Source organism: Rhipicephalus microplus, chromosome X (assembly GCF_043290135.1).
Source record: "Rhipicephalus microplus isolate Deutch F79 chromosome X, USDA_Rmic, whole genome shotgun sequence".
Taxonomy (NCBI): domain Eukaryota; kingdom Metazoa; phylum Arthropoda; class Arachnida; order Ixodida; family Ixodidae; genus Rhipicephalus; species Rhipicephalus microplus.
The window spans coordinates 8,587,666-8,607,471 of NC_134710.1; the positions used below are offsets into that span (position 1 = coordinate 8,587,666).

At 41.5% G+C, this 19,806-nt stretch overlaps 1 protein-coding gene across 3 annotated transcripts in view; it reads left to right on the forward strand.

The window, feature by feature from the left end:
- Positions 1 to 15,446, forward strand: part of babo (TGF-beta receptor type-1 babo) — a 136,842-nt gene extending 121,396 nt beyond the window's left edge. For all 3 annotated transcript variants that reach the window (XM_037426564.2, XM_037426565.2, XM_037426568.2), the window contains 3 exons: positions 6,815 to 7,096; positions 10,552 to 10,682; positions 10,735 to 15,446. In XM_037426564.2, the coding sequence (XP_037282461.1) occupies positions 6,815 to 7,096; positions 10,552 to 10,682; positions 10,735 to 10,860 (539 nt within the window). In that variant the 3' untranslated portion in view covers positions 10,861 to 15,446. The remainder of the gene's footprint in view (positions 1 to 6,814; positions 7,097 to 10,551; positions 10,683 to 10,734) is intronic.
- Positions 15,447 to 19,806: the final 4,360 nt, after the last annotated feature.

Below are 19,806 nucleotides of genomic sequence, written 5' to 3' on the forward strand. Positions count from 1 at the left end.
ATTTCTTTCTCTCTTTTTTGTAGTATGAAGATGACAAAGATGTAAATAAGCAGTGCAGTCACGCTACAGCAGTGCGTAGCAGGCTGAACACAAGCTAACCACGTGGAAACAACACAGCTAAGGCGTGATTCAGTGTGAAAGCATGAAAAAAGTCACCCTGGGCAAGCATCCTTATGAAAGGCAGAATGTGCTTTACTCGCGAGTAATGTTAACGTTGCATAGGCGTCGTGCACCGGTTCAGTAGAGAAGAGCGTAGATATTAACAGTAAACTGTAGCCAACGCATTTTATCCGCCGACAATCGGCTCACACCGCACACAACGAAGCGCCACTGCATGTATTTGTATACGCGCCACCGACCGCCTATCCACACTTGCGCCCAGATGGGGCTGCTACCTATAGCCTTATCTCGCCAGCGATAGCCGATAGTATTTTATATTTGGGATTGTTTCAAGTGGGTTTGATTTAATTTGCTTCATTGGGCGACTTATGGTAATAGAAAGTGTCATCTGCTTGTGTAAAGTGCTGCCTGCTGATATGAGCTCTGCGCGTTGAGTGTTACTCTTGCACGTTTTTCTTTTTTTGTTTGTTTTTCTTTTAACACCTTGTTGAATTTTGGGCAGTAAACCCATTCGAGTCTTTGTTGATTGGATTTGGTGACTGCCCAATTTGTTTCACCTGCCACCGTGATGGACATAATGATTGCTAGTGCCATCACCCATGCTCCTGTGCACGTCACCCAATGACTTTCATTACCTGTTTCGACAGTAATCCCCACCACATTTTCCCCCCTTCTGAGTCCAATGCAGCTGAAAATTCTGCTAGGAACACGTGGTACAGTTGCTTGCGTTCGTCTCGTGGACACCGATCTCGTTTGCCACAGTCATGTCGCCTGTCGTCCCCCATTGCTAAGAAATGCAGCCCTTGGAGGTGGTGCTTCATTGAATACTGCTGCAGGAAATCCTCTGTCTGTCCCTACGAGTCAAGTTGTAATTTACATTAAAGTAGATGGTGTACTTGGTAGTATTTGTTCACACTGGAGAAAACGTAAACACTTGAAGAAAATCCTCACACCACCAGCTATATAATTGGTTCGTGTGGCTGTGGCAGCCTGTAGGTTCTTGGTATGTGTACTGCTTACCTAAGTACAGATAACCATCCTGTTTTGCATTGTTGTGATTGACTTCGTGACACTATTTGGGGACTGAACTTTTTGTCAACCACTCTCAGCTACTAATGTTCTTCAGCTAGAACGGCCTCAGGTCATCACAACTCCCAACATTCTCTTTGTGCTTTCTTCAGAATGTGCGTCAATCACCTAAGGCAGCAGCTAGGTCGTTCTATGCTGCACTGTCAATATGTTCTTTTTCCTCTGTTCGATATCTTTTTGAGCTGGACCATTCCACATACAGTCAGGTTGGCTATTTCACCATTAGGTAGCTAGCACCATCCATTGAGTTTGCTATAAGTACACTGGAGGGAACTCTGGCACTAGTTTCTATGGGAGCTTCAACACATGATGCTTCAGCCAGCATGGGAATTGAGGGTAGTACACAAATTTGTCTAAGCTCTGTTTGGCTCCATTTGCACTGCAGCGATTTTGTTGCAAAATGAAGTTCAGAAAATGCTCAGCACTTTCGCGTCACCGCCTTTACGTTTTTATGCTCAACCATTCAAATTGGCTCGCGAAGTTCACAAACTGTTCATTATTTTAACTGAAAGAAAACCAAAACACTACAATAAACAAAGCCAAGAAAGAGTTCGAAGCCCTCAAGCACGAAGACAAGGCAAATTCGTGTACTAATCATCATTGCCATGGTGGCAACGGTTATACTTGGCGAAGTTAGCTGAAAAACTGTATGGATTGGGTCATCAAAGGGAAGTCGAAGCTCATGACTGGCGCGTAGTTCTCAAACAACATGACTCAAATTCCATGTATGAGACTTTCATTGCTGAACTAAAGACAATGTACAATAAACATTTCCCATTTGTTGTCAGATTTGCACTTAAGAAATCGTAAAAACTATGGCTAACCAATTACCTTCGCAGCCAAGTCAAGTTGAAGAACAATCTCTATTGGGATTTTATCAAGACTAGAAATCCTGAATCATGGAAGAATTTCAAACCTTTCGGAAATCGCCTGAATGGTATGCTAAGAAAAGCAAAGGAAAAATACTTTAACAAGCACTTCTTTGTAGCGTCAAACACTGATCTGCTGGAGAAACGGCTAAACAACATAATTTATCCTAAGACAGACCCTGCAATTTCAAGCTTGTGTGTAAATAGTCTGATGAAGGTCGGTTCAGATTTATCAAATGCACTCAATGATCATTTCAATGCGGTAGGCCAGTCTAATGCATACAACATTCAACCATATCCTATTCATGGCACTAGCGCATTCCATTCTAGCATGGTGTTCTTCCCCACAATGGAAAGTGAGGTTATCGCTGTCTTCAAGGACTTAAAAACTTCAAGATCACTTGATCCTAACGACATGCGAATTTGCCCTATCAATCATTGCTCCTGTCCTGACGACTCTGTACAATTTAGTGCTTGAAAGCGGCTGTTTTCCGAAAGAAAATACAAATTGCAAGGGTTATTGCCATTTGCAAAGATGGCGACAAAAATGATGTGGGTATCTTTAGACCTATTTCTATACTTTCAGTCTTATCAAATGGCATGGAAAAGATTATGCATGCACGTCTTTTTTGCTTTCTGAACACTCTTTTATTTCATTGGCCCAGTATGGTTTTCTAAAAGGGAAATCCACAGAACAAGCACTACTAGCCCCAAAATAATTCATAATAGAAGCATTTGACGACAAAAATTGTACAATTTAGTGCTTGAAAGCGGCTGTTTTCCGAAAGAAAATACAAATTGCAAGGGTTATTGCCATTTGCAAAGATGGCGACAAAAATGATGTGAGTATCTTTAGACCTATTTCTATACTTTCAGTCTTATCAAATGGCATGGAAAAGATTATGCATGCACGTCTTTTTTGCTTTCTGAACACTCTTTTATTTCATTGGCCCAGTATGGTTTTCTAAAAGGGAAATCCACAGAACAAGCACTACTAGCCCCAAAATAATTCATAATAGAAGCATTTGACGACAAAAATACAGTACTTGGCATCTATATTGACTTCTCAAAAGCTTTCGATTGTGTTCAACATAATAAACAACTGTATAAGCTAGAGCACTATGGCGTGCGTGGCAATTTCAATGATCTTCTTTGTTCATACCTCCAGCATAGAAGTCAGTTTGTCATGAATGAAACCTTTAATTCAAACACAAAACGCCTTAAGACAGGGGTCTCCCAAGGGAGTATACTCGGATTGCTTCTATTCATCATCTACATTAAGGACATTTTTTCATCTGCTACAAATTGTAAGTGGGTAGGTTACACCGATGTTACAGCCCATTTTTTTCAGAGGAATACAACTGGGTGGGTTGGTATCCTTAGCCAATCATGCACTTGCTGAAGTATTAGTGTGGTAAAAAAGAAATGCTTTGAGAATTGACGCAAAAAAGACATAAGCTATATTTTTCCACACTCAACACACAGTCATTGAACCTACAAAAAACTTATATCTTGATAATGACTTAATTAGTGCTATAAACGAGATTAAAGATTTGGGTGTTATTTTTACAGAAACATTGTCATAAAATAAACATGTACAGTATGTTTGCAACAAGTTAAATTCCTTCACTGCTTTGATTAACAAACACCGTCAAATACACATGAAAAAGCTAAATGTTTGTTATACAATGGGTTATTTTCGTCATCGTTAAACTATTGTCACCTTGTATGGGGTAACGCATCCTCTGACAACTTGAAAAAACTCAGTGTTTGCCAAATGTGAGCTATTTGTGCTATAGCCAACGTTCCGTATGCTACTCACACTGCCCCTTATTTTGAAGCATTCAATATACTTAAAAGTTAAATTGACCTACGCACTTCGTCTATGCTGTGCATATCGTCTCGCCATAAGGACTAACAACATAGACTTCATCACTTCGTTTCACCTAACTAGACGTCACTATGCATACAACACAAGAAGTCAGGACCTCTGGCTCCTGCCATTATGTCAAACTATGGAAATCAGTAGGTGTTATTCCAGCTAGCTGCTTTTTAAATAGATACTCTAAATATGGGATATCTGCTGAGACAGCTTCAATACGCACCTTTCGCTCATTTTTATCGAGTGATGATACAGCTTCAATATGCACCCTTCGCTCATTTTTATCGAGTGATGATAAAGGTTTGTTTTTCCACTAGCATCTCGTTGTGATAATCAGATGTGTATGCGTATCTGTTCGGCGCATGGTGTTTTCTTTGCTTTCATTATTTTTCTTTCTTTCTTTTATTCCTGTTGTGCTTTCATTGCCTTCTGTGATGAGCGAAGATAGTACTCTGTTGGCCTAAATTATAAACTTATGTTGTATACATTACAGTATTTTCAATTGTGATTGTGCCTCCTTTTTTCCTGTTGCCCCCCTTTATTCTTTTGAATTGCATGACTGTCTCAATACATACGATGTTTCTTAAAGAATGAAATATTTTGTTGTTTAACCTAGTTTTTGATTATGTTTCCACTACCTGTATTAGTGCACTGAATTCAAATGTTATATTTTCAGCAAAGTTTTTTTTTTTACTTGATTTATTTGCTGCTGGACTTTGTAGGGGGCCGGAGTTTTGTCAAGCCGCAGTACTTCAGCTTTTTCTGTTACCCCCATATTTCTCAAAGAGAAATAAAAGCTGATTGATTGAGTGATTGATTCCACGGGTACTGGGCTACTGCTCAAGAGAAGCAGGAAAATCCTAATTGAGGAGAGGATCTATCTGTCCACTGCTATTCTTTGCTTCTCTAAAAGCAGTATTCAGATGACTAGATTGGAGATAGAGGAATAGGAATACAGATGAATATGCTAAAGACAAAAGTAATACAAGAAAGAAAATTCATTATAGGCATCGGACCGCTGAACCATTTGAAGGCTATGTCAATATATTACCCAATAGGAAAACCTGCTCATTTAAAGGAATAAATGTGGCAGGCACTTTCAAATCCAGACTGGTAATTTACCGCTGTCAGTAATGGGGATACTGTTCAGCCATTGTATTTTGCCACCTAGAGAATAACATTGAAACTCAAAAGACACTAGGGGTAACCCTCAGTGATAGCAGAGTGAAGTGGACAGGCCACAGGAGTAGTAGCCGATATCATCGTAGTAGACAAAACATTCCGGGGCAGGTCGCGTGATAAAGTGAGGAAACTTGTGCGCACAAAATGGCATTGTGATTCGCCTGCACTGAACAGGGTGCTGATGATTGTGAAGGGCTCAAAATTGGATTTTTGCAGTGTGCTGCCGTAGAAGGAAGGGCTAGGTAGGTTTTCATTGGTGTTATACATGCAGTCTAACTACTAGTAGGTGAATGAAACAAGTAGGTTTAGTCTGTATGTTCAACCCCTTATTTTGATGGAGGCAAAATGCTGTAGTACTGTGTACTATGTAATATGCCAAGACATTTAAAGAAGGTAGTTGAAATTATATTTTCACTGCAGCGAGCCTCGTAATAGTATTGTTGTCGTGGCTCGTGTAACTGCTAAGAGTATTATTATTATAATATTAGAGATTGCTTTCTAGATAGATTGCTTTTTTATCTACTCCAGGTTGTTTTCTTATCTACTCCAGGTTGTTACTCCTTTGCTCTTCTTTCATTATTGGCCACTATTTTAATGTGTTTTGTATGTTTAAATAATGTGTTCAATGTGTTCTAATTTTTTTTTGTGATGCCTCCCTTACCCGAAGTCTCAAAACGAGGCCTGTAAAGACGTTTTAAATAAATAAATAAACTTATATACTTTCAAACTTGCTTCTGTGGTTCTCTTCCCAGGGAGTTGTGAAAAACCTTGCTGTAACTTATATGAGCTTGTTTTCAATATGCACATATACATGACCAGTCGATGACACTGTTCTTAAGTGATTTCTGTTGAGTGAGCTTCTACTGTGCCAGCGTAGTTCTTTTCATACGTTGAATTCCACTGACGGATTCAGATCACCTGACGGCCGCCTCGAGCGAACACTCATCTCTGGTGTAAAGCGACTCCTTGTAATCTGTAACATAACCTCCACTAGTGGAGCAAAGTCGGAGCACCAGTTCTAAATAACATCTTGGTGAATGACTGGTTCTGATTTTAAGCAGTGGATCCAGCATGACCGATTCATTGCACATATTTGAACTTCACTGTCTGAGCTCATGCTTTGAGCTAGCCGAAGCTATGCCACGTGACATGTCAATTAGTCTATAGAGTTCAGAGTAGAGGTGACACAAATTTACAAGTACCATGGTACCACCAAGAAGGTATAAATGGCAACTTTAAGAAATGGGTAATGCAGAGTTCTGCTTCATTAGACAGATTTCTGTGGAACAGTTCTTCCTGCACTATGTAGGGCTCTTTATTCACTTTCTCTCATTGGAACACATGAATCTCTCCCCCACTCTGTCATTGAACAAACTTTCTCCAACTACAGCATTGCAATTTATATATATATGTATAAAAATACACTGCACAAGACAGAGTTGGATACCGCATTTGTGGTAATGCTTACTATGAATGAAGGGATTCTCTATCACTTTAAATTGATTCATTACTGCCCTTTCAGAAAGCAGGGGTGTAAATTTGAACGGTATCAAACAAGTTCACTACTCTGTGGGTGAGGGCAAAAGATGGTGCAGAAGAATGCGCCGAGTAATGAAGTTTATTTTGCGGAGCTAGTACTGTTGTCATGCAGACGATACCTTTGTACCTGCAGGAAAACCGGCTATCGCTCATCGTGATATCAAAAGCAAGAATATTTTGGTGAAAAGCAGTGGGGCATGTGCCATTGCTGATCTTGGACTGGCTGTGCGTTACGACTCGGCCACCAACTCTGTCGACATCCCACCAAATCCCCGAGTGGGCACCAAGCGCTACCTAGCGCCTGAGGTGTTGGACGAAACCATCAATATGAACCACTTTGACTCATTCAAGCGTGCTGACATCTATGCCCTAGGATTGGTACTCTGGGAGATTGCTCGCCGCTGCAACATCGGAGGTGGGTCTGCCACATTTTTTGGTCCTATGCAATTCTGCCAGGACCTGGTGTATGCACCACACAGTGTCCTTCACACCCTATCCCACGTGTGGCATTTGCTTACCATGCCTGCCAACTTCCTGATGTCGTATCTCTTAAATTGCTGTCTCACGGAGAGCTGTAGTAAAAATAGATCTATTTGATGTATTTTGACCTGACAGTATGCTCCAACACTCCCAACTCTTTGCTCTATGCAGTTCAAAATCTACCCAGCTGCGCATATTTTTTTCAAATATATTAGCAGCATCTCTTCTCTCTCTAACCCATACCATGCCTTTTCAAGGGCTTCTCACGAGGTTTGGTCATCATCAGGCTTCTGTTAAAATTCATTTTGTGGCAGTTACCAGCACATGTTTTGATATCCTGCTGAGTTTAGTTTGCTGCTCAAAACTTGAGCTTACCACGTGGCAGTAGAACTTTCTGAAAGCATTCCTTAAGCACAAACTGACAATGGCCCACTTAACAAGTTTGGATGTATATACAGGGCAAAAGTGGTTTGTCGGCTTATGGCTCATTCGACCAGTCCGCGTGGCTGTCTTGAAAGCTTAAGCTAAGATTCATTTAGAAGTGTGCACTGGGTGTGTGTTCTTTGATGTCTGTGTTTTTTTTGGTCGTGCAGTCACTCTGAAAGTTATGGATCTTGCTTAAGGCTCTCATTAAGCTTGACCTGCTCGCGTCACACGTACAGTCTTATAAACAGTCTTATAAGAACAGTTTAAAACTGTTGCAAAGTTTCTCCAACATTGCAGTGTGACCGGTGCTGAGGGGTGGTAGCAGATTTTTTTTGGCAAAAAGCCGTTCACGTAACAAAGTAGGAACGCGTGACAACATGAATCAGTAAGCACTGTTGTAGTGCATAGTATGAGACAGGTGACGCATTCAGGCAAGTAGTTTGAAGGGACCTAGTATTCTGCGTGCCACCTGACATAAATTTAAAATAGAACAGTGAGCAGATCATCGGTGATCAAGATAGGAATAATTTTAAAAAGTTGCTTCTGTAGCTTTTTTGAAGAGAGAAACATCTGTATTTTTTTATTTATCAAACTTAATGAATTTTACCTAGCATTTTTTCTCGTAATCATGAATTCAGCCACTGGGCATGCCTGTCCCTTTAACCATGCAGTTTGCTGCAAGGAGAGTGGTTTTTAGCTGTCTCAGAATCAAAATTGCATATGCTTTGGTGCTTGCAGGACTACAGTTTGCTCATCTTTTCACAGAAACCTAGTTATGTGCCACAAATACATTCTTAGTTAGGCCCCTTTGATGTTGCCACTTGCAATCATGATCAATATACTACCGTAGGCTGGATCGAGTTGCAAGCATCGCATGGAAAAAATTATTTCCATTTGCCCCCAGTGAATTTCCAGATTTGAGAAGTCGAAAGGCACACATTCTGTTGTGCTCGAAGGCTGTTGCCGTTGCGGTGGTTTGGGTATGTACATGCTAACATATGTGCTTTACTGGAGAGAGCAAATTTCAACATCAGGTTTAGGACGTTAGCTTTAGCAGCACAATTTAAGACTTCAATTAAGAACAGGTAAACTCGTAAATCGATATCCGCTTTTTTCTCACTTTTGTGTGAAAACAGACGTTGTGGTGTGACAAGGTCATTATAATATCAACATCATGCTCTTTCTTGGGTTGATTATGAAAGTAGAGTGTTAGCTCGCTGAGTTTATGCACAAGGTGTTGGATTGAAATGCTGTGATGAAAATGCACTTGCTTAACGCCAGGCTTGATTATCAGGGTATGATGTGCTACATTAGTTTGATTGCAGGATTGAAGTGCTTGGAGGTATTGGTAAAGTAACTTAGCAAAAGAAAGGGAATTTTAAGGGGTCTTTGTTCAGCATAGCATTAATTATAACTGGTGAAAAAAAATTAATAAATAGCGGCTGTGTTGAGCTGACGTTTCGACAAGCGAATTTGTCTTCTTCAAGGCTGGAGCAGAAGCCTTGAAGAAGACAAGTCTGCTTGTGGAAATGTCAGCTCGACACACAACCCCTGTTTACAGATTTTTTTCGTCGCAAGCTTCCATCTTCTCCTTTCTGCTGTTTATTAATTAGAACTAGCAGACAAGAAAGCCAAAAAAGTGTAAGAGATGTAATCTTGCAGCAATTACAATGCAAGTGTGAGAAAAGTAAAGTGGACAAAAAAGTAAAAAAATAGCATGCTGCGCAGAACCTGTAGCACACTCACAGCGAAAGCTGGAAGAGCAGCCTTTCTCGAGCCTTTTTTAAACACTCTTTGGATAACTGCTACAAGCACACTTGTAGGGTGCCCACTATGCCATAAATCATCCTGCTACTTGTGTAGCAGGGAGGCTTTCACTATGCTACTTTTTGGAGGAGCATGGTACCCTCTACACACTTGCATGGAATTTTGTCAAATTTTTTTATGCTTTATCTGACGATGATGAAGAATTATTCCTAAGGCTTTTGTAGTTGGTTGATGCAATCCACGGCCCACGGTTCACATAATTCGTGTTGTGTGACATCCGTTTGTTGCTTTGCTGTTCTAAAATGCTTCATTACTCATATTAATGAGATTCCTTTCTCAACACGAAGCCTGCCTAGGGTCAGTTTGCAGTAGAGTTTGCACCAGTGTGGCTCAGTGGTAGAACACCAGACTGGCATGCAGGGGACCCAGTTTCGAATTCCATTGTGTCCTTAGTGTTTTTATTTTCTTAGATTTTTTACTATTTCGCACGATAGTAGTCATGGACACCGGCAGCAGCAGACAACTACGCCGCCAGAAATGACGCTTGTTGAGAGCTCGTAACAGATTTCTGTGTAAAGTAACTTGCCACTGTTGGGGATTGAACCTACGACCTCGAGTAACGCGTCTGATGCTCTGCGAACCGAGCTACAGCAGAAGTCATTCCCCCCACTTTACGGGCCATATAGGTGCAATGGACACGGGTCACTGGTTCAGTCACTGACAACGGCAAGTTATCTTTTCATCAGCTTTACTTTCTTCACAGTTGGTTCATAATTATTATAAATAGCAGCCCCTTTACTTTCCTTTGCTTTCTTGTCTGTTCTTATTAATGTTGTGCTTGTAAGGTCACTGGTCACCTGTAATTCAAGTATTGTGAATTAATGCTGTGTAGAATAATTGATTGAATATAAAATTGCAGAAAAATTCTAATTTTTTGCAAGTATCTACAGATGAGGCAGTCTCTACAAAAGTAAACTATTGTATGCTCTTCATGACTGGATTAGTCATGAAAAGCTCTGTATTGTATCTCTGAATGCACCTACTGTCATACTGTTGGAATGAATCTCGCATAGTTCCTGCTTTTATCAGCACAGCTATTGTTTGGTTATTGTAACCATTGTGCATAGGGATGTAGCTGCAATTGATAGCTTGTAGCAGTGACGGCGTCATCTGCCCTTAATGTGTCATTTTGTGCAGGCATCTATGAAGACTACCAGCTGCCCTACTATGACCTTGTGCCGGCCGACCCCACTATTGAGGAGATGCGCAAGGTGGTCTGCACAGATCGGCAGAGGCCTGCCCTTCCGAACCGCTGGCAGTCGTGTGAGGTAAGTGAGCAGCCTTGTGCTAGCAGCATTTGATGTGCCTGACACTGCCCAGGCGCTGCGTGTGATGTCCAAGATCATGAAGGAGTGCTGGTACCACAATTCAGCTGCCCGGCTAACAGCTCTTCGCATCAAGAAGACCATTGCCAACCTTGGAGCCCAGGAGGACCTGAAAATCTGAAGCAGGACCGCAGACCGTTATTTTCCTGTGCCTTTTGCCATGCCTGGAGTGTGGCATTCTTCGACAGTGTCTCCTGACCTCCCTTCTTTGGTGTCTTGTTGTCGTACGAGCCAGAGACATCAAAAAGCCCCCATTGAGAGCAGGCTCAGTCAGTGGTGACATTATGTGACTGATGTGTATCCGCTGCCAATTTTAAACGTGTATGCATGTTGTAAGCTTCTTCTTTCTTTTGCCTCAAGTAATTTAAGTTGCAAGTGACAGCATCTCAAGTGCTCAGTTTTTGTGTATGGGATCAAGTGTTTTTCTGGAGCTCATGGTGCTTCTGTGGACAGTTGATGGTTTGTTTCTTGCCTGGTAGTTTCCCATGCTGTGAAATACTCCTGTTTGTGTTGGTGGCAGCATCTGCACGAACCAGTTATGCTTTTCCTTTGTGCAGAGAATTGCTGGCGAGCCCGTGCAGTGCTATTATTGGCCGTGTCATGAGATGCCAATATGGGGACTGAATTCGCCAATATGGGGACTGGAATTTTACGGGCAGATTCATGATTTTTTTTTACCAACAAAAGCTTCATGCTAACTTATTGTAAGTAAGCCTTTAGAGACAGCATTGTCACATGATCACTTGGTAAATATTCTTAATATTTGATGTGCATTTTACAATTAAAGGGATGCTGAAAAAACAACAAAAAGTACAGCTGTGTTGGAATGCATTAAACCAAAGATGCTCACGAAGTAATTGTTCCTGTTGCATTTTAAGCATAGTAGTTAGTGATAAGATTGCTCTAGACTAAACACTTGATAGGCGTATATTTAGGTAAAGGCAGCACACGTGATGTGGCTTATTGTTAAAAGTTTACCTGGTTAGTTGGCTTCTGGGGTTTAGCGTCCCAAGGCAACTCATGTTGTGAGAAACTCTATAGTGCGCAGCCGTGAGTTATTTTTACCACATGAGGTTCCTTAACATGCTCTGAAGTAGCACAGTACACGGCCCCCTGGCATCTTGCCTTCATCGAAACGTGATCACCATGGCCAACATCGAACACCCATCTCATTTGGGTGTGCAGCAGAGCACCGTCACCACTGGCCACCACAGCAATTAACAGAGGAGAGCACACAAGCAACCTGAGGAGTGTTAGTGGAAGCTGCATGCTTAAGAAAAAATTTATATAGGGCACTTGTATAGTCGTTAATGTTGTGCAGATGAGCTATTGTGTGGGCTTTTCGTGTGATGCAGCATTTCATAGAATGACAAGAGAGCTGAGGTATTAGGGGAAGAGACAGGGCATGTAGGCACGTACATAAGACAAAAGCCAAGACGCCTCAAATGGCACCTCTTTCTCGTGTGCACAACTAAAGACACATTCAAATATGATTGCTTTGTAAAAGGAGTGAGTATAAAGTCTTAGAGAAGGATGGTAGAGCAGGTCATGCAACATTAGAATGTGACTGAATATCTGAGGCTCCTCTGAAGTGGCCATGAGGTGACATGCAGCAACTGTGAGCATAGCCACGCAGAATGTGCCAAAATGACAGCAAGAAAAAGAACCTGCAGTTTAGAGAAACCAGTAGCCAACAGGTTCCATATGGCAAACCTTTTCGAGATACACCATATGCATTCGTGTAAGGGCCGCACTTAGTTTCCAACTTTCCGCAGGAATGTGAAATTTTCGATCCATGTATGGAAAAGCCGATTTAAAGGGACCCTGAAACGGTTTTTTGAAGTTTTGTCAGCGGTTAGACTAGAGCATCATGAAACCACTCGCTTCACAAATTTTTAGTGACACGCCGTGTACCAAGACCGCTACAGACAATTATATCACACCCTTCTCACCTCTACCTGGCCTCATCAACTCATGAGGCACGCTGACAATCGCAGAGCTCTCATAAGCACGCTCGACGATTTGAGCTTTTACCAGTCGACCTCTGAGATCGCACGCGAAAAGGTTGTGCGCAGTCTCGGAGGCCATCACACAGTGTGCCAAGCAGCGCACATGCCATCTGGCAAGAGATCAAGATCGTGGAGTGGTTTATATCTGCTACGACAGTTGCTGCCACCCTACGAACCGATCTTACTTCTGCACTTTCTACAGCTCATGACAGCCAATCAGATAAGCAGCCATGGTATCGTGGCTGCTAGCGTGCTCTGGCCTCGTCAAGTGGGCATAGCATGTCGCTTTATGAATGGGCGATTGAAAATGCATTTGGCCGAGTTGCACCGATCTGCACCGTTCTACAGCGATTTGCACCTGTAAAGCATTGTAATAAATTACACAGTTTACGCAGAGCGCTCGAATCGGTCTCTTAATAATTCTTGGGATTTGGTTTACCGGCCAAATGAATTCGTTCAAAGAAGAAAGGAGCAAAGGACAAAATTGCCAGAACTGTTTCAGGGTCCCTTTAATTGTGCCATATGTACCGAACGATGTGATATTTGGCATCTAGCTGCAACACATTCTTGCTAGATGTCTTCATAGGCATTCATGCTTGGACTTGTCTTGTCGCCGCTGCTCAGGTCATCCGCATGTTCATGTATCCAGTCATCCTCAGGGCTGTGCATGGCATTGGAAATCTCGGTGACATTACTTACAATAATGTCCGTGGACATGGCACACACGCATTTAAAATCCAAGAGCAGACCAGCTGAAGTGACGCCCTCCTTAGTCATTCGGTCGGTGCTTTCTCGCAGTGGCCCGCTGCCATACATTAGAGTAGTGGCGTTGGAATTCGGCCTTAAACAGCCTGTTAATTGACCGGTGTGGCACCCAGAGCAATTTTCAGTGCAGGAAAAAGCCTGTTTCGGAGCAGATCTGGAGTAGTAGATACTGTGCTTTGAAGCAGGCTTGGAGCAGCTGAGATGGAATTTAGGATCACTTGGAGCAGAACATGTATAAACATCGGGGAGCATTGTTATTAACATGTGCATATAGGAAATCTAGCTGCAAAGTAGACAAGGCCGGCACCCAGAAAGCAGCCATTAATAAAGTTGTTAGCACCAAGTTGAGAGTCTCGTATTCTGGCTTCACGGTGAGGCATAAAAGATGTCGAAGTTTTAGTAGCAAGACAAGCATGGCACATACGGTATCTGTGAATGGCTGGTGTCATTAAAAAATACCACTAGCTATTTATTTATTTCTTTAGGGGCTGCATTAAAGGGACACTAAAGGCAACTATAAAGTTGACGATTGTTGAAATAGCGATCGAGAAACCTCGTAGTGTTACTTTTGTGCCAAGGAAGGGCTCATTTTGAAATGAAGTCACGTTTTAGTGGCTCGCATTGGGTTAGCGCACTTCAAATTACCCGCCTCAAGAAGCAGTCCTACTCGCATCACTGTTGCCATGCACAACGTTGCCCGGCTTTACTCCGTGGTCGCCGACACTAGTAGACAGAAAGAAAGCAGCGAGAGCCACAGCAAAAACAATGGCCATTGATCAATTTCCTGCCATCGGCTCCGAGATTGCAAACGTGTTTTGGCTCAACTGGGCCTCACTAGATGGCACGACATGTCCACTGTAACCACGCCAAAATTGAATTTTTGAACCACTCGCGCCGTTTTTCATAGAAACATTCAGTGTTATTTTTTTTTTTCTGTGAGTCACAAAAACGAACAAGTAGCATTTTATTGCTCTTGATGCATGGAAGGTTCTTTATTCAGTGCAGCTAGATCTATTACTAGAGATTAATTGTAGGCGGTTCATCTGATGTCATAGGTATCATTTTGAGAATGTCCTACTGTGGTGCATGTATTCTTGTGCATTTACTTTAATTTGTCAGTAAGTAGGGCACTGCTGTTGGTAATATTATCGTTTTATATGTTGTCATACAATGAGCTTTCACTCTGACATAAATTGTTATTTGACTTTAGTGTCCCTTTAACATCTAAACAGCTCAAATTACAGGGGTCACAAGAGTGGGTCCAGGAAGAATGTTTTGGGATTCACTAAGTGCTAGTGCAATTACATTCACTTTGTTTCCTTAATTAACAGTTTTGCATCATAGTTTGAACTGAACGAGTGCCACCACATGACCGACGCAGTTAGGTTGACAACAATGAATCCCCGTGGCAGCGCTGCTCTGGGTCTGTCAGAGTGAGATTTGCTTAAAAATGGTGGCCACGCATAGCACGCTTGCTAGTGTAATTTTTAAGAAGTGGGAGGAAATCATTTGCGAAGATTTGCTGGCCAGGAGTCTTCTTTTACCTTTTGTGTCAATTGACGACGACACTGATTGTTCTAATAGTGCTTAGGATGCGCGAGACCACTTATTCTTTATTGTGGCTCACTACGTGGCTCAGTTTCTATGTGCGCTGGCTTTCCACCGTGTTATGTCGGTTTTGCAATCAAGACGGGTGACAAGCAGTAGGTCATGCGAGACACGCACTATGCTGGCATTTAGGCTGAGCTTTGTAATAGACAAAGCGAAGAACGTTGCACAATAGGATTAAGAGGCACTTACATTTTTTTCAAAGTTATCAAACGAACTTTCACACGGCAGAATCTGCATTTTCTTAAGTGTGTCGTTTACAGCGTGCATTGCTAATGGCTGTTGCCGCTTGGCTGCTATGGCTCATGAAAAAAAAAAACAACAACTTTTCTGCGTGTCCCTTAAAAAATAATAGTAATTAACGACAGCATGCTAAACTTTCAACCACCGAGAGACAGGCGACGGCATAGAGTGTGGTTAGGCTGAATATAATGCAAAAAAAAACCAACAAAAAACTGAAATGGAGCAGGCAAGAGGGCCTCGAGGACACTATACAAAAAGTCTAGTGGTGTTTGTTACAAGCATCGGCCATAAATGCTCTGATGCCATGAAAACAGATGAACTAACGAACTCTGGCACTATTGGCACAAGGTGTACTCGAATATGCGCAGCAAGGCGCAATGGACGCAGTTCCACCACTGGTCGACACATCCAGTGGTTGGAGCATGGTCGTTGAACCACCGGGGATGGCTGCTAGATGCGTACAAGATGAGCCTTCATGCAACGGATCCTGGGAAATGCATCGTACGCGAAATGCGACGACATTGTCATTTGTTGTCGCGATTTTCTTTTTCCTAAAAATTAGGACCGCCAAGTTGGGGGGGAGCGGCTCTTTCACGGACCTTAGTTCAGTGTACAGTAGACTCGCGTTAATAGAAACGCTGATTAAATATACTTTCGGTTGATTCAAACACAATTCATTTTTTTTATTGGCTCTCTATACTTTCAATGTATTTAAAAGCCTCTTAATTCAAACTCTATCATTCGGTTAATTCATACTTTTGGGAGGTCCATACCAGAAAATATCTGTTGCTTTCCCACTATTATTTAGAAATTTGTGTGCTTTATAATCGTTACAGACTTAAAATGAAAAATAAGCACCTGAGGCTTGAAGGAAAAAAGCTTTGCAAGTAAACAAATGTTTGAAATGAAGCACACACATGGTAAACCTTGATGCTTCTCAACTGGTATAGAGAGCTTCGTGCTGAAGGCACATTCCTATAGCAAAGAAGCAGTTAGCAATTCATGATTTCTTTGAAAGGTATGATCAGCAGTAAATGGCCAATCAACTTGTGGACTTGACACCTCTTCTTTCTGTTCACTACGTGCAGTTAGGGCTTAAAAACACTTTAAAAAATTGGTAATGTGATAAAATCAGTGGCTAGTCATAATTTGTGGTGTGACCTCATGCAGTCATCTATATAAGAACTTCTGATAATTCAAACAAAGTTCAGAGGTCCCTTCTAGTTTGAATTAATGCGAGTCGACTGTATTGACTTGTATGGCACGTGCATGTCCTGTTTCAGGAGGAAGTAGACATGAGCACTTTCGAAAATTCAAAGCAGCAATAAATAATTTAGTATAAATAACTATAGAGATGTATGTTAAACTAATCTTGGCCATCTTAAGCAGCAGTGTCACAAGGGTGTGTTATATTGTTGCTGGACACATTCATACGTGCACACCCCTTTCCATTTCTTTTCATTTCTGTTCATACAGCAAGGCAAAGATTTGTGGGAGCATTCAAATGGCCAAGTTTTCTGACAGCATTGAGTACAAATTTTTTCGAAAAATAATTGTCAAGTTTAAAATATTCAAAGATATTAAGAAAGCTTTATTAAGTCCCTTGACCAAGAAAAGGCTTGTATACATTGTTATATACACATATTGTACATCACATGGGATACATCATGGTCAGATCTGGCGCATCATCACATTGTAAGTAGTAATGAAAGAGCTGTGCTTGATCGATGTATGTTTAGTCGCATTTAGTGTAGCCAGGCACGTATGCAATAGTGCGGCAATCAACAATGTTTGTTGCCTGATAGCAAAGAGAAGCAACGAGACATCACAGATCATGTGATAGTAGGTTGTTGGCGACTGATTGTTGGCGAGATTTGCATCTCGGTTTTACTGCGAAACGAATTTTATTGCAAGTGATTGAAAGGGTTTGTGGCGAAGTCCTATGCTTCTGAATAACTCTTGAAAAAGGGTTTTGGAACCTTCTGGTAGTTTCTTTGCAGGACTGCACAATGGGTCCACAGGTATTCTTACATGTCTTGACTATCCTGCATTCTCGGGATTGCGAAATTCAGTGCATTGGCTCATCTCTGAAGACTAGCAGGGGATCGGGTTCGCTGAAGGTGGTCTCATTAAGAAACTTGTTGACCTGGAAACAGCAGCAGCCTCATACCATGGTTATGGTAGGTCTCCTGAACACCTTTGCTTCGCACTACATACCTGCCAAGCCTCCAGTATTTTGACTGTTTCTTATGCTTGCTATGTTGCCATGAAAATCTTTTGGAAATTGAAATTTCTGTGCCTGATTTGGCCGCATTGACAAAAATGCAGGTCAATCCGCTCCAGGCTTTTAGCGAACCCACTGCATTCAGAATCCTTTGGCAATGTATCTAGTGGGCAGGAGCAGGAGGTTGAGTGCCGCGTGAGTCTGCATGCTATCTCTGGCAGTGTTGCATCATTCAAATATGGAAGCCACCTTTGTCTGTTGTGTAAAATAGTGAAAGCAAAATGTGACATGAGGCTTCTTAATAGTCCTCCTTTTGATGCACCAACAAATTTAAGCTCAAGCTTTAAAAAGTTGAAGCTAAATAATGCTAGAATTTGGTGCAGTGTAATAAAAGGTATGTGAATGCTAACATTTTGAATGTTCATTAGATTTGAATACTTAGTTTTGAGGTGCGTTGTTATGGCACATTGCTGTGTAATTGGAGCAAGAATGTGCTTCAGGAAAGCATTACTGCTTGTTTTAACAAATTTCCTGTAATGGCAACTGGAATTTTGGTCGGCAGTTTGTATAATTTGCTAAATACGCTTAAAAAGTCTGTCATTTAACAGTATCACATACGTAGAGCAGAAAAAGCATTTTTTGGCAACCAGAGCAACATCTTGTACATAAATGCTTTAAGAATAACAATTTATTTTTACTTGAGAGTTGATCAAAAACGTGTTTGGTTGGAATGAAACATTATGAAAGAAAGAATATACACTGACCAAATAAAAGTTTAAAAGAAATATAATGTAATCCTTGTTCGCAGTCTGTTGCGAACAAGGTTTTCTATAGAAACTGAAAGGTTTTCTTAAAACTTTTATTGGTCAGTGTACTTTGTCATGATGTGGGGCAATATGAATGGAAAAATGGAAACAGCATGTAAGAATAGACAAGACGATGGTTTTCTACTTAAAATGAGCATTAGCTGTAGCAATGATAAGCAAGTTGGTTTGTACTCAGTGGCATAAAGACGGGATGCACTGCTAGGTTCATTACTGAGCAGAAAGAATGTCTCTTCTGCTCAAGGGCCTTTGCAGTGCATTGTAAATGTGTTGCATTCATTTCATGAAGCTTTCTCGATGAAACATTCAAATTTGTATGCTAATGTACAAGATATGTGATATACTTTTGTGGTTATACAAGAGTGTTACCAGTAGCGATACTATATATGCTGAAAAACTTTGCTACTTGATTTACTGGCACAATAAAACGTGGTTGCAGTGTGAAAAAGACAAACACAAATGGCACAGCACCTTTAATACGAATCCCCTCTAAGATTTGGAAATGTGAACAAAAAAAAGTTCTGGATTTCGTTTGAGTCTGACTGCGTACTCTTCAGTTCGCTTCTTTGCCAAGGCAAGCTGAATTCATCATACATTCAAATGCGACTTAAATTTCAGTGGCTGACGCACACCTTACCGGCTAAATCAAGGCATAGGTGTATGCTGAAGTGAGCAGTGCTTCGTGACAGGTGACCAGGATTTGCATTGTCAATTTTGATTTTCAACTATACCTGACATGGGAATGATTTGTTGACTTGCAAAAAAGCCACAATGAAAACTAGTGTTGTGCCATTGGAGAGAGCACGCTTGCAGGGAGTCTATGAAGGAACACCTTTTTTGTGACGTGACACTCTGCTCATAAGGCAGCAACGGGGGCTAGGACTCGTAATGCATGCTGCCCGGAAGGACAAGACGGGGGGATTGAACAACTGACTTCACCTCATGCATGGACAGACACATGCTACAGGCTCGAAAAGGAGGGAGAAGGAACACGAAAAAGGACTGCAATGGAAAATGATCGAACTTTGTACTCGTCCTTTTTTTGTGTTTTCTTTTTCTGACCGTGCCTGAAACAAACAAAGTTGTTTGTGCGTCACGCTGTGTTCGCCTTCCTTTTCTTCGCTCATTGCATGACGGCACTCAGATTCGAGGGTGGGCTGTTTTGCACTTAAATCTCAAGAATTTATATTGTTGGTGTACGACAGCTATTACCTACATAACACCATTTAGTAGGTGATACAGTACGTTGAAATGAATAACTGGGACGGTAAAACTACCGTGACCGTCCGGCTCGTCACGTTATTGGTCCAATGCGGCTGAAGCCGGGGCTGCGCGGTGTGGATTTTATTACTTTATATCGGTGTATGGGTTTGATCTTGTTTTACGTGGAGCAA